Raw genomic sequence first — 15,868 nt, 5'->3', positions numbered from 1 at the left:
ATCATTTAGACAAACATTTTGACACAGTTACATGAAGATTAGGCATCAAATGTGACTTCTACAGTGTTCACAAGGTTTTTCTTTTTTTGACCTAGTGACCTAGTTTTTGACCCAGCATGAGCTAGTTTCTAACTCAGTCGAGGTATCAATGGGACAAATATTCTGACCAAGTTTCACGAAGATTGGACAATAAATGTGGCCTCTGGAGTGTTCACAAGGCAAATGTTGACGGCACATGACGCACGACGAACAAAAGGCGATCACAAAAGCTCACCATGAGCACAGTTCAGGTGAGCTAAAAATAACAAGTAAATAAAAAACTTTGATCGACCAAGAAAATTTGACCAAACAGATTCTAAGCGGTCTTCATATCTGTATCAATATGTCATAATGCCCCGTGTACTAGGTCAGAATTCATCAGCTGTGTACATAGCTTCGTTTATGGTCATCCATGTTCCGTGTATTACGTCAAAGATCAGCAGGTAAGTAATTAATTTCTTTCATAGTAACACATTTACTAGGTCCAAATTCAGTACATACGTAAATGGCTTATTTTATGGTTATTCATGTTCCGTGTACTAGGTCAGAATTCATCAGGTAAGTAAGTAGATTCTTTTTCATATCTTTTTGAAGGCGGTTTTACGTGTTATATTAAAACTTTAAACATGATTGTATATTAACATTTACTATTCAAATAGCAAATTACATTCACATTACTACTTTCTCTTTTTCTGCAAATAATCTGTGGATGTGTGCGCTAACGATTCTTTTGTGACTTTGGACTCGCATTTGTGTGTGTGAGTTTGTTTGTCTGGCGGGAAAAAACCATCCACACTACGGTAGTTACATAACATGCATCGAGACACAACAACTGCATTATATTTCTTTTGTAATTAAATTGTTCTAATACAAATTAACTCTTGTTTAAACATTGGTTTTCAAAATATACAAATAAAACATCACAATTACGCAATAAACAAATACCCTCTTGCAACTATATATGTACACAAATAAAATTATTACCATATAAGTACGCACAATGGCAAACTGATGCAACATTTTTGCAAAATATTCATAATTCCGGATATACTTTAAGAGCACAAATTCAAAAATTTAAAAAAAACATTCAGTGAAAATGCATGTACATGACACAAGTGTCATAAATATGAATAGCGAACACAAGTGTTGTTATGAAAACAATGATTTTCATGTCTGGATTTATTTGTGCACGAAGATGTATCATGAATGAAACTTTGGAAATTCTAAAATCCTTGCATGTACAATTGAACGTTTGACTAGTTGACATGATTCATCTATTTAAGATAGTATTCTAATCACTTGACTGCAATAAACTAAAAATTGCCAAAAAGGAAAATGACCGACAAAGTACATCTAAAGACATTGGCATTATAGAAAGTGAACAATATATCTTTCTAGAATACGAAATATATTAAAGTGCCAGTAGTTCTTGTGTATGCCACATACTGACTAGGTTCCCTGACTACAGTTAACAACTTATAACCACAAAGTTATTTAGTGAATATTACAACCATTACTTGCCTTTTTTTTTCGATCTGCATTCAACTTAACTGGAAAATTATCAAACACATTTTTCTAGAAAGCAAAACACCATATTCACAACATCATTAATCTGTTTGTAATAAACAATTAGTAAACATTTGGATGTTTGATACTCAAACTCAACAGTGTTATTGGAGGTTTTACAAGACTTAAAATCTGTCCATAACATGTATTTTAGTTTGATATTTTTTACTTCATTTTTATTTCATAACAGTGCATATACTATTTTTTCACTGTAACTATATTTTGTTAATAAATTGTCAAAGGTCAATATCAGGCTACACTTTCTTCAGATATAACAATGGAATGCCTCAAAATAACTATAAAGGTCTATGCCTTGGCCTGTACAACCCCAGGACCCTCTTCCTGATTCGCCTGAGATATCTGTTTGCCAAGATATTCCCTGAAATAATAAAGAACACTTTATATTTTTCTTGCATAAGTTCATTAAAATCAGTGTATTCCTCGAAAGAGACAAAAGTTAACTTTATAAATTTAATTTGTTTTTCATTCATTCATTAAATCTAAGGTTTCCTCAATTAAATATGTCCACTTTATATGTCATTAAAATCATGGTATTCCCTGAAAAAGGAAACAGTAAAATTCAAATTGTTTTGTGCATAAGTTCACGTGAAGACAATGTGGAAAATAAATTCATCTCAGCCATCATCACCTTTCCCAGAATTAGAAAGTGTGTGATACTAAATTCCGGTATCAAATACCTTTGAAAATTGTTTTTACATGCATCTACACAAATGTTAACTTTAATACATACAAAATGTATAAATGTAAATTGACAACATTTTTTTTAAGTACCAAATGTCGGTCCCAATACTCACCAATTGTGAACCATCAGCTTCTGTACAGCTATCAAAGCTTCATATCTGACGTTCGGGTCTTCGTGCGTCAAATAGGTCATCACCAGCTGTTTGGCCCCCAACTGCTCGATCACACTGAAGAAACAAACAGATATGAGCCGTGCTCTGTGAAAAGGGCGTTTAGTGCATGTGCGTGGACTAATCAGGGACGACACTTTCCGCCTAAACTTTATATTTGCTCAGAATAGCCTTTCTTGAAATGAAAAATATCATAAACGCGTAAAGTGTCGTCCCTGATGAGCCTGCGTGGACTGCACAGGTTAATCTGGGATGACACTTTACACACACACATTAAACCCCCTTTCCACAGATCACAGCCTATATCATTTTTACCGATTGTAGCTTCACCTGGGCAAGACTAAGAGAAAAACTTTTTACAGCATGGGAACCGTTATTGATGGCAAAGAACCAAAACCTGTGACACAATCTTACGGCACTTGACACTACACATAAATACAAGAACATCCATAACAATTTTGCACATTTTATGTAAAGAAACTAGAAATCAATTACAGATACCTAAAACAAACTGACTTTATTCTGATAAGAAAGACATAGAACAGAGATATTTATAAAGACTTGCATATAGTATGTCGTCTTTGTGATAAAAAACACAAACAAGAAATGTGTTTGTCAGAAACACACTGCCCCCTACTGTGCCGCTTTGAATAAAAAAGATGTTTTTTTAATTATATCCCTTTAAAAATATTACTTCCCATGTGAAATGATCTGTACCTGCCAAATGATATAAAATAGAAATTATATCCCTTTAAAGCTTGTTACTTCCCTTTGTTTTTTTACCTTTGACCTTGAAGGATCACCTTGACCTTTCACCACTCAAAATGTGCAGCTCCATGAGATACACATGCATGCCAAATATCAAGCTGCTATCTTCAATATTGCAAAGTTATGGCCAATGTTTAAGTTTTCAGACGGACGCACAGACGAAATGATAGTTCAACTGCTATATGCCACCCTACCGGGGGCATAAAAACATAAAGAGTCAAAACTAATAATTTTCAAAAAAATATTGCAGTAATTATAAAGGCTACTTCTATGAAGGGGAGCCATTTCTTATTAATGTTTATATCTTAGACCATTTCTTTGTTGTGTTTATCTGTGAGATAGACAAGTTGTGAAGTAAATTTATAATATGCTCTCAAAAATTTGTTTCAACCGTCATCTTCCACTTAAAGTCTCCAATACATGTAACAACAGCGAGATATAATCAAGGATTCAACTAAAAGAAATTCCCAAGTAATTACCAAAATGTAAAGATGTGCGATTTTGATAACAATGACATGCCAATGGAGAACTTACTTCTTTCCCCTGGGGTAATATCTCACATACTCCCCAATGTCATGTGCTGCTACCGATAGTATCAGCGGATCTCTGCTGCCCTCCAGAAGGCGGACTAAAATCCTTTAATATCACGAAACAAAATGTGCTAGTTGTATACATTATAACGTTTCTTTAAAAAGTTTTTCATAATATTATTTACTGGCTAATTCATAGCACTATATAAAGATAGTTTTGAGAACAATTTTATTTCTTAGGAAAACAAAGGTATATATTTCTAGTTCAAGATAAAAAAATTGTAAAGCATGGTATAAATGATAGGAACAAAAATTAGGTAAATTATGTTCAACTATACACATACTTCTTTTGTTATGCAAATTAAAGTACAGTATTTGGATAACACTGAACCTGGTTGTAAAATACTGCACTCTTAGATTAATCTATAGTTTAAGTAGAACAAAAAGATTACAAAACAATAAACTCAGTCTTTATATATATCGCTTTTGACCAAAATGTGAAGCGAATGACAGTTTGTCCACAACAACAACAAAAACAAAAACTGTGATCTGCAATATGCAATATGGTATTATCTAGACAATAAATCAAGACAAAATTATTACTTAAGGAGTTCGTAGTTCTTCTCATTGAGGCGAATTGCATTTTCTCTCCAAAATCGATCGCTCTTGTGTACAGGACTCCATTCCAGTCTTCCAGACTTTATCTCGGTATGGTACTCATCAAAAGAGCTGTAAGGGAAGCCATAATTCATTCTGATACTATTTCTATATATACATACTGGCAAAAGTGTCATGGTCCCTTAAACGTTCCCCTGAGTTCACAGACACCAATAAATTAAGGCCTGGCCTTGTGATCTACTTTTCGATCTCCTTGAAAAAGATTCAAAAATGCTTTACATATTGTCAAGATCAACATTCTGACAACAATTTATCAAGAATGAGTCATAAATGTTGCTTCTAGAGTGGTAAGCAGTTTTGAACTTTGCATTGATTTTGTCAAGATAAACATAATGACAAAGTTTCATCAAGAATGAGTCATAAATGTGGCTTCAAGAGTGGTAACAAGTTTCGAACTTGGTCTTGATTTTCTCAAGATAAACATTCTTACAAAGTTTCATCAAAAAATAAGTCATAAATGTGGTCCCCAGAGTGGTTACAGGTTTTTTTGTAAGATTTGACCTAGTTTTTGGACGCACATGAGCCAGATTTACACTCATTCTTCATGCTGTCAAGATGATAATTTCGACCATTTCATATCAAGACTGAGACATAGTTGTGGCCTCTGGAGTTTCAGAAAGGTTTTTTATCAGACTTGACCTGGTGATATAGTTTTTTGATGCAGTTTCCAAAAGGTTAAAGGTAATGCTTCATATGGAAATTATTCCAAAGCATGTTTTTTTCTTTTGAAGTTACCCTGTTACAATCAAGGTTAATTATTTCCTGATGAACCAGTTCAGAAACAAGAGCTGTCTCCATCAGAAGACATATGCCCCCAAAAAATCGCTTTTTCGAAACCTTAACGCAGATTTCCAAACATAAACGCGGACCCTAAGTTCAAGTTCAAGGTAAAAGGGGTCACAATTTGTGTGCGTATAGAAAGGCCTTGTCCATATTCACATGCATACCAAATATGAAGGTTACATCTGAAGCAACATAGAAGTTATGAGCATTTTTCAAAACCTAAACGCAAAAGTGCGACGGACAGACAGGCGAACGGACAGACAGACGGACAGTGCGACTGCTATATGCCACCCTACCGGGGGCATGAAAAAGTTCAGTTTTGATATAGGACAACAACAATCCAACATGCACAACTTCATAACATAAGGAAAAAAACTCAATTTTTCGATGATTCAAGGGTGTTACTCAGGAGTCAATTTGGCTGATTATCAAACTCTACCTAGATCTTATGACCTTACACATTTTCATGAAGTGTTGCGGAGATCCTACGAAATTTGCTCGAGTTATTGAGCGGAAACGAGAAAAAACGCAATTTTTTTTTGATTCAAGGGACGTTACTCAGTAGTTTCTGGGTCAATTTGGCCGATCATCGAACTTGACCTAGATATTATTGCCTTACACATTTTTATGAATTGTGGCGAAAATCCTATGACAATTGCTCGAGTTATTGAGCGGAAACCAGATAAAACCCAATTTTACGATGATTCAAGGGCTGTAACTCAGCAGTGTCTAAGTGAATTCGGCCGATTATCAAACTTGACCTAGATGTTATTGCCTTACACATTTCCATGAAGTTTGGTGAAGATCTGATGACAATTGCTCGAGTTATTGAGCGGAAACAAGAAAAAAAACAATTTTACATTGATTTAAGGGCTGTAACTCAAGAGTGTCTTGGTCAATTTGGCCGATTATCAAACATGACCTAGATGTTATTGCCTTACACATTTCTATGAAGTTTGGTGAAGATCTGATGACAATTGCTCGAGTAATTGAGCGGAAACAAGAAAAAAACCCATTTCACGATGATTTAAGGGCTGTAACACAAGAGTGTCTTGGTCAATTTGGCCGATTATTGAACTTGACCTAGAAGTTATTGCCTTACACATTTTCATGAAGTTTGGTGAAGATCTGATGACAATTGCTTGACTTATTGAGCGGAAACTAATCCGGACGGACTAACGGACTGACTAACTGACTGACTAACTAACGGATGGTGCGATTTTTATATGCCCCCAGAACCTATGTTCTGAGGGCATAACAAATAAATTCGATCTGTAGCATATGTTGATTCGATACATACACCATAAATTAAAATATATTCTTATGCAGAATTTTGTTTGATGGTTTAACAATATATTTAGAAAACAAATGTTCCACTGGTCCTTTTGTCATTCTTTATATATATTTTTCAATACGAACTTTTCCCCCTTTTCAACGGGAATGGATTCCTTTTCAAGATTGTTAACCATTTTTGTATGGGAATATCATCCCCATAACGCAAATAAGAAATTTTTCCTAATCTTGATAGGAATTGCTCCCCGCTATGCTTTAGGAATAGCTTCCCATTCTTCAATGGAATTTTTTCTTATTTTCAATAGCAAGCATATTAAAGAAGTCTAATAAAGTTTGAACATGTTTAAAAATTTTTAGCTCAGAAACAAATGGTGATCACAGACTAGTAAGAGACACAAACGGCTCATGACTTCCAAAGACAAGTACAATTATAATTAAACTGGAAAAAAACATGCAATGCATGACTACTTTCAACTTTTGCAAATTGATCAGTTGACCACCCTACCTAAGGTCCTGCACAGACTCTTGCAGTTTCTCTGTCAGATAGGCCAGATCCTCGACAATGTCTGGATCATCAAACTTTCTGGCCTCAAGGAGCTCCAACTGCTTGAGCACCTTGCATTGCACCATGGCGAGGGCGTTTTCCTGGACTGTCTCCCTCTCTTCTGGCTTCTCTAACATGTTCTGTGGATGATTGGGAATATTGGATAAAGTTTGTAAGTGACACACCAAATATTAAACCCCACAAAACCCTGACTTTTTTTTTTGTTTCAGAGAAAAAGACTTATTCATTTTTATGCTCCCCCAAATTTTTTTAAGGGGAGCATATAGTCGCCGCTTCGTCTGTCCGTGTGTCCCTCCGTGCACAATTTTTGTCCCGGCTATTCCTCAGCAATTAATGACCGTAATTCAATGAAAACTTAATGGGAAGCTTCACTACCAACAGGAGATGTGCATATTATCAGCCTGTTATGGTCAGATGATTTTTCACAGAGTTATGGCCCTTTGAAATTTTCTATAAACTGTACATATAGTGCAATTCTTGTCCCCCCAACTACTGACTGGAATTCAATGAAGCTTTATGGGAAGCTTAAATACCTTGAGAAGATGCTCATGTTATTTGTGGGTTCTGGTTAGATGATTTATTAAGAGAATTATGGCCCTTTGAAGTTTTTAAGTTGCTAAACCATCCATCGTATTATTTTGTCCAAAGTTATGCCCCTCAAGACATTTCCTTTTATCTGAATATATAGTGCAATATAAAGACAAAAAAACACTTTTGGGGAGCATCACCCGTCTCCGACGGTTTCTTGTTTAAATCTACTTTTAGCTCATGTGACCTATATATGCAACAGACTGCATTGCAGACTTTCTTCTGTTTTCTCTAACATGTTCTGTGGATCATTGGGAATAAAAGAGGAAGTTTGCATTATATGATGAACTAAAATACATTTTGTATCCAATTAGGTTCTCTTAAATCTCTTCCGATTGCTCTTACATATTCATGTAATATTTAGTGAAGATATTGTTGCATAATGCAGTGTTCATTTACCAATATAATTGTATAATTTGTATTGCCATTAAAATTTGGTATGTTTTGAACATAACAATTTTAATATATAGAATATTCAGAACCTTTATATTAAATCATTCAAAGGACCAGTCTATTTACATTATATTTGTAAGCATAATTTGTGATCCGTAGTAAAAATTGCATGAACAGTTAGAAGTTATCAGACATGGACACATAAGAGATACATATTCAGCTTGGGCATTGAACAATTTTAATTTCCTCAATAGAAAATGTGTAAAAGAATTGAACTGTGGTATATAAAATGCAGTGCCAAAAACAGTGATAGAGAAATATATGTTTGCTTCCCACATATGGATCATCGTAATGAAACAATCTGCCTTTGATATATATTTAACTTACATTGAGAATGATTCCATTTTATCTGCTTCGATTTTACAAAATAACATAGCTGCAGGCACTATCTTTAGTGCCTGTATAAAACATGAAAAATGACTTCAGTCTTTTAAACATATACGTGTTTTCACCATACCCTGAACGTTGCTAGAATGATTCTGGATACTTTCTCCTTGACAGTGTCACTAAGAAGGTCAGACAGGATAGGGATGATGTTGTACTGTCTGAAAAACAACAAAACAACAAAATAGAAACTGATTGACAAAAGCGTCTTATACACAAGGCAGATAGTGTCTGAAGATCAAAACGTTGCAAAAATAGAATATTGGTTGTGCTATCTGAAACAAAAGCATTAGAACAATGTAAATGAATAGTTTGTGTTGATGCTGTAACCATTTGTTTTGTTATTGTCTTTAAGATTTATATTAAGTGGAATGACAGGGGGGGTCATTTAATTAATTTTTCCAACGCTTCTAAAATATGTGACCCCCCAATACCACTTTTATACCCCTCTTTATAAAATATGTCACAACCTTTTATGTCTCTTTTCTATTTGACACTGTTGTTGTTTATACAGAAACACCAAAATGTTTTTATTGACCATATAGAACTGAATAGATTAACATACAGTAGACAGTAGCTTGATATTAACATTATTAACAATCTTTTTATAATTAAGAACATTACAGTGCTCCAGCTAGCAATAAATAGAGGGGCGCTGCACCCCTCTAAAATTTGCCCCCTTAAAAAGCGCCCCTCTATTTTTCTGGCAATTGCCCTTTTGGTCTCTAAGTCTAAATGCCTGTTTTCAGGCCGTATAAATCGCCAGAAACATCGACATGAATACACAGATAACACCCTTAAGTTACTGGTACATGACTGCCTGAAGCGTGTTAAGTCAACACATTGTGAACAAACAAGCCCCAAGGGCGTGATTTGTTATCCGATCACTAATTAGCCTTTTATTGCAGACGATGGTAAAATGCTGTGAGAGATTATCTCTTAGGTCACGCTTGGTTAGGCACAATCACACTCGAATGAAATAAAACTCAGCACTATTGAATTTTTTTTAACTTCTTAAGTCTTTGGCTATGATTTTTTGTTTGCAAAAATAGTGATTTTTAATTCAAAAGACCTATTAAAATTTGAAAATTAATAAAAAAAATTAATGCGAATATGCGGTTAATTTTTAGTCCGAAATTACGACATGGAAAAACATATTTGTGTTTGGATTTTATTTCTGAACTTTAAAACACTGTCTGTCCTCAATCATGATGTATTTTAACATGAACAGTTGTTATTTCAACAAATAAAGAGCTTGTTTGGAAGGAGGATTTATCCCTCTGCAAGTAAAATGTAATTTTGATATTGTCATATATTTTCGCGACCTAACAAAACTGTCAACATTGTTGACATTAGTTGAAATAACGTGTTGTAAAATAAATTTATCCTATTAGTAACAATAACAATGTTTCATTTTATTCTCCAGACTGGATTCAACTTCATGGTGACATTGATCATTGTTTAGACTTTAAATTTGTCAATATAGATTTTTGTTTGAATTAATATTATTCATTTATTGTGGACAAACATTGGTTCAAAGTTATTAATAGCAACGAATTTAAGTGGTGACAGTCACAACGTTTTTTGACCCAGTGAAACCCCTGAATTTATTTCATGTTTTCCTCGTTTCTTCTACAAGGCCACTGATGCTGAAACTGGAACCTCAAAGATTAACATACAGTTCAATTATAATAGGTGATAAAAAACATCAAAATTCCCCGCCCCCCCCGCCCCCCAAAAAAAACACACACATTGGAAAGAAATATGATATCTACATATCTCTAATGCCTATGTGGGATGCTAGCCCAAGTCGGTTATGAAATTGGCTACTAAGTTGTTTTCCTTAGCGCCAATGTAGATAGTAATATATTTATCATAATTTCATTACACAAAATGAGGAACAGCATACAATTGGTGAAATCATCCAATGCACTAATGTTTACAATTCATAAGAATATAGTATAACCAAAGTATATACTTAAGTATATTTATAACCCAATGCCCTATTTTTCAAAATTACGCGTGAAATGTGCCCTTTTGGGGGAAGCTGCCCTCTATTTTGAAAAGCTTTTGAATTCCTCATGGAATAAAGGCTGAATAAATTATCGGGTTTAATAACTAATTGGAAACAGTACACAAAGTCATTTACAATGTGCACAGTTTTAAAATCTTAAATATCTAACAAAATAGGTCACCCTGCCCTTTCTCAGGCCCCCTGCCATTTTAAAGCATTTGTGTTTTTGTTTTGGAATCCAATCTTACATTCTTGAAAAGCACACACATCCCTCAAGGCAGCCGATTTGCAATACTGCACAAAAAATCCTGTCGCACTTAATTGTACACTTACTTGTTAATTCTTTCCAGAAGTGTTGAATTGAAGGTTAGGCACCATAGACAGAAGCTGAGCTGGTACTGAATCTGGAAGCCCATCTTGCTGGAGTCTAACACCAACACAATGCTGCAACATTAAGCTACAGTTTGTTATTCACTGATTAATTTATTTCATTTTACATATTATGTCGAAGATTCATAAAATCTGGCATTGTCGTTTAATCTTAAATTGTTAATTTTTTTTATAATGTCTGACATTAGACTTTAGACTTGAGCATTGAATGGACACTTGATTTTGTGGTTGAAATGACCAATGAAAATCCACCAAAATTAGTTTCTGACGATTAATATTGACTTCACAGTATGGAAGGTATTATTTTAATAGCTAAATGAATAAATAGTTCAGTTACTGTTCTAAAGTAATCACATGCTAAATGTACTAAGTAAATTAAAACAATGTCCCTCATTGTTCAACAATAAATTAACATTTCCTCTTTGAAAGGAAAAACTAAATAAATAATGGTCTCCAATCATAGTAATAACATTATTAGAATACTGCCACAAATTTCTATTCACTCATATAACAGCAAAGGTTAACCTTTCGCCTTTCAATGATCAGTCACTAATCAACCATACTCGTAATAAATTAGGTACAGGTAAATGCTCATTTGCGGCCAAACAAAATAAAACATGGTACAAACGATGTAATGGCAACATACAGATTCAACAAAACAAAACAAAATCCTTAAGACATGATCTTAGCATTAAGAATAAATATATTTGGTAGCCATACGTTGCTACGCCTTCCACCTGCACAAACATGTGCCTGTACTCATCTACACGCAGCATCATCTGCAAGCACCTGGCTGCTGTCTGCAGGTACTCGTTACCCTGGAACCCACAGCGGAGCATTCATGAACTTTTAAACTCTTGAATTCCGAGTGTCCTGGCCTCACATTTTTAAACATCTTGCTTACTGCTTAGTATATTATATATGACAGTATGATCTGCAAGCAACTTGCTGTTGCAAGTACTTGCTACAGAGGAAACATTTTTTTATTCTTAAAAACTGTAAGTTATTTTATTCCTTTTGCTCAAATTAAAACTTTTGACGGTATGAACGACGCACATACAGCACACATACGCGTTAAGGACAACTTTTACAGCAATATCACTATTATGAGTGCAAGTAGTAATTGGCTCGTTGCATGTTTTATTTTTCCATGCAGTTGTTCTTACAACCTATTGTTAACTGCCAATTAAAAAAGGTGCGACTTTGACCTTTAAGACAGGGAAACAACAAGCTGTAAGTTAAAAATATATTAACAATAAACACACCTTCAACACAAGCTGCTCCTTGAGCCAGTTGAGGTAGAACTTGAGATCTGCAGGATCCATGACATCCTTCCCCCAGCAGGCAATCTTGGCAATGATGCGGCTTGTCTGTAAACAGTCACAGACATATCAACTGACAATACACAATTCTTGTAATAAATAACATCATATTGAACTTAGCCAATATTTACACATTATCATGACATTATCTTGATGTGTAAATTAATAAGGCCATTCAAAAGTCAACTTTTCCCAGCTGTTTAATACAGGAATGGATTTCACACTTTGAGATAAGAAATTCTATTTTTTTGTTTTTGATACCAATAATATACATGTACAAGTATTTCAGACATGTATATAACGAATTTTAGTAGCATTGGCTAAAACTGTGAGGTATAAAAATGAAACTTTAAATTGTAAAATAGATACCGCAATGATAAGTTGTGATCTGTTCACATACAAAAAAAACCTTATTTTCTGATTGTCCACTTCAAACAAAATACCCCACAAAACTAGGGCATACATGGGAGAAAGTACGGAACATTTTTAGTTAATGATTCACACTTTACAATTGTTACAATCATGTGCCCCACCTGGTTCACAATGAATCTGTCATTTATCTGGTTCACAATGAATCTGTCATCTACCAGGCTCACAAAGAATCTGTCATTTACCTGGCTCACAATGAATCTGTCATTTACCTGGTCCATAATAAATCTGTCATATACCTGATTCACAACGAATCTGTCATTTACCTGGTTCACAATAAATCTGCAATTCACCTGGTTCACAATGAATCTGTCATTTACCTGATTCACAACGAATCTGTAATTTACCTGGTTCATAATAAATATGACAAACACCTGGCTAACAATGAATCTGTCAAATACCTGGTTCACAATAATCCTGTAATTTACCTGGTTTGCAATGAATCTCTCATTTACCTGATTCACATTGAATATGTCATTTACCTGATTCATAATGAATCTGTCATATACCTGGCTCAAAATAAATCTGTAAATTACCTGGTTACAATGAATCCATTATTAACCTGGTTTACAATGAATCTGTCATTTACCTGGTTTACAATAAATCCATCATTTACCTGGTTTACAATGAATCTGTCATTTAATTGATTCACAATGAATCTGTTATTTACCTGGTTCAAGCTAAATCTGTCATTAACAAGCCTCACAATGAATCTGTCATATACCTCGTTCAAAATGAATCTGTTATTTACATGGTTCACAATTAATCTGTCATTTACCTGGTTCACAATTAATCTGTCATTTACCTGGTTCACAATGAATATGTCATTAACCTGGTTCACAATAAATCTGTCATATACCTGGTTCACAATGAATATGTCATTTACCTGGTTCAAAATGAATCCATCATTTACCTGGCTCACAATGATTCTGTCATTTACCTGGTTCAAAATGAATCTGTCATTTACCTGGTTCACAATAAATCTGTCATTTATCTGACTCACAATAATTATGTCATTTATCTGGTTCACAATAAATCTGTCATTAACCTGGCTCACAATAATTCTGTCATATACCTGGTTCACAATGAATATGTCATTAACCTGCTTCACAATGAATCTGTCATATAGCTGGTTCACAATAAATCTACCATTTACCTTGCTCACAATGATTTTGTCATTTATCTGGTTCACAATGAATCTTTCATTTACCTGGTTCACACTTATTCTGTCATTTACTTGGTTCACAATGAATTTGTGATTTACCTGGTTCAGACTGAATCTGTAATTTAGTTGGTTCACAGTGAATCTGTTATTTACCTGATTCAAAATGAATCTGTCATTTACCTGGTTCACATTGAATCTGTCATTTACTGGGCTCACAATCAATCTGTCATTTACCTGATTCACATTGAATCTGTCATTTACTGGGCTCACAATGAATCTGTCATTTACCTGATTCACAATAAATCTGTCGTTTACTGAGATCACAATAAATCTGGCATTTACCTGATTCACAATGAATCTGTCCTATACCTGGTTCTGTCCTATACCTGGTTCACAATGAATCTGTCATGTACCTGGTTCACAATGAAGCTGTCATTTACCTGATTCACAATGAATCTGTCACTTACCTGATTGACAATGAATCTATCATTTACCTGGTTCACAATGAATCTGTCCTATACCTGGTTCACAATGAATCTGTCCTATACCTGGTTCACAATGAATCTGTACTATACCTGGTTCACTATAAATCTGTCATTTACCTGGTTCACTATAAATGAATCTGTCATTTACCTGATTGACAATGAATCTATCATTTACCTAGTTCACAATTAATCTGTCATTTACCTGGTTCACAATGAATCTGTCATTTCTGTCAAGGAGGTGTAGAAACGGGGTCCAAACTGACTCCTTGTTCTTCTTCGAATACTGTTTAAGTAGCTCCACACGACTCTTGTCCTCCTAAAAAGCACATTTAGGGCTTACAATGAATGAGTTATCCTGACAGATTGAGAGAAAGTTATCGTTGTCTGATTTTCTGATAAATAATGAAGATATGGTTCAGGAAGATACGGTACAGGCAAGATTGGACGCAGGTATATAAACCAAATTGCCATTGTGAAAGCTATATCAAGAACTCTGCAAGCAGGCCCTTAAAAATGATTACAACTGAGCTCATTGCCTTGTAACAATGAAAGCAGATTAGGTAAACAAGAGCACCGCCTTGCGGGTGCAGACTGCTCATCTATTTTCTTTTTGAAGGTGATGGGACTCTCATTTTCAATCACAAAGGAGGGAGGGGTGGAGTGAAGAGGGGTGCATAGTGTGGGGGTGTGGACATTTATTACATTATCTTCCAAAAATGCGAAAAAAGGAAAAAAAAATGGGGGGGGGGGGTGGGGGGTGTGGGGGGTGGGAGTGGGGATTCTTGGGTTCGATAGTTGGACGGTATTTCAAACATTTGTGGGATGATCTTAAAAAAAAAAAAAAAAAAAATGGGGGGGGGGGGGATTCGGGGGGGGGGGAATTCGGGGGGGGGGGGGGGGATTCTTGGGTGCGATGGTTGGACGGTATTTCAAACATATAAATAATAAAAATAAATAGTTGTGTCTTTTAACCATTTAAAAAAACAATTGCGGAGGGGGTGGGGTGGGGGGGTATAGTAAGAGGGTGTGGTGGTCATTTGTGAGATGATCTTCAAAAAAAAAAAAAAAAAAAAAAAAATGGGGAATTGGGGGGGGGGGGGGGGTTTCGGGGGGGGGGGGGGGGAATTCGGGGGGGGGAAGGGGGGGGGGGCACGGACAATGGTTTGGGTGGAGTCTATTGTGGTATGTCAGGTAAGAGTAGTTTTGTCAAAGTATCAATCAAATCTAATCATAAATAAAGAAGTTATGGCAATTTTAGCAAAATTTAATAATTTGACCTTGAGAGTCAAGGTCATTCAAAGGTCAAGGTAACATTCAACTTGCCAGGTACAGTAACCTCATGATAGCATGAAAGTATTTGAAGTTTGAAAGCAATAGCCTTGATACTTAAGAAATAAAGTGGATCGAAACACAAAATTTAACCATATATTCAAAGTTACTAAGTCAAAAAAGGGCCATAATTCCGTAAAAATGACATCCAGAGTTATGTAACTTGTCCTTTTACTGTACCCTTATGATAGTTTGCGAGTGTTCCAAGTATGAAA

The 15,868-nt window shown here is 35.0% G+C and overlaps 1 protein-coding gene across 1 annotated transcript in view; it reads right to left on the bottom strand.

Moving 5' to 3' along the window:
* Positions 1 to 876: 876 nt before the first annotated feature.
* The window catches only part of LOC127847064 (V-type proton ATPase subunit H-like), a 38,971-nt gene continuing 23,979 nt past the window's right edge, over positions 877 to 15,868 (bottom strand). The window contains exons 5-14 of the mRNA XM_052378652.1: positions 14,527 to 14,640; positions 12,189 to 12,293; positions 11,644 to 11,741; positions 10,867 to 10,977; positions 8,593 to 8,680; positions 7,035 to 7,213; positions 4,379 to 4,504; positions 3,780 to 3,881; positions 2,421 to 2,534; positions 877 to 1,984 (exon numbers count right to left, since the gene is read on the bottom strand). Of these exons, the coding sequence (XP_052234612.1) occupies positions 1,912 to 1,984; positions 2,421 to 2,534; positions 3,780 to 3,881; positions 4,379 to 4,504; positions 7,035 to 7,213; positions 8,593 to 8,680; positions 10,867 to 10,977; positions 11,644 to 11,741; positions 12,189 to 12,293; positions 14,527 to 14,640 (1,110 nt within the window). The 3' untranslated portion in view covers positions 877 to 1,911. The remainder of the gene's footprint in view (positions 1,985 to 2,420; positions 2,535 to 3,779; positions 3,882 to 4,378; positions 4,505 to 7,034; positions 7,214 to 8,592; positions 8,681 to 10,866; positions 10,978 to 11,643; positions 11,742 to 12,188; positions 12,294 to 14,526; positions 14,641 to 15,868) is intronic.

Source organism: Dreissena polymorpha, chromosome 10 (genome assembly GCF_020536995.1).
Source record: "Dreissena polymorpha isolate Duluth1 chromosome 10, UMN_Dpol_1.0, whole genome shotgun sequence".
In the NCBI taxonomy this organism is placed as follows: domain Eukaryota; kingdom Metazoa; phylum Mollusca; class Bivalvia; order Myida; family Dreissenidae; genus Dreissena; species Dreissena polymorpha.
The sequence above is the reverse complement of the archived record's forward strand: the minus strand, read 5'-3'. Positions and strand labels throughout refer to the sequence as shown.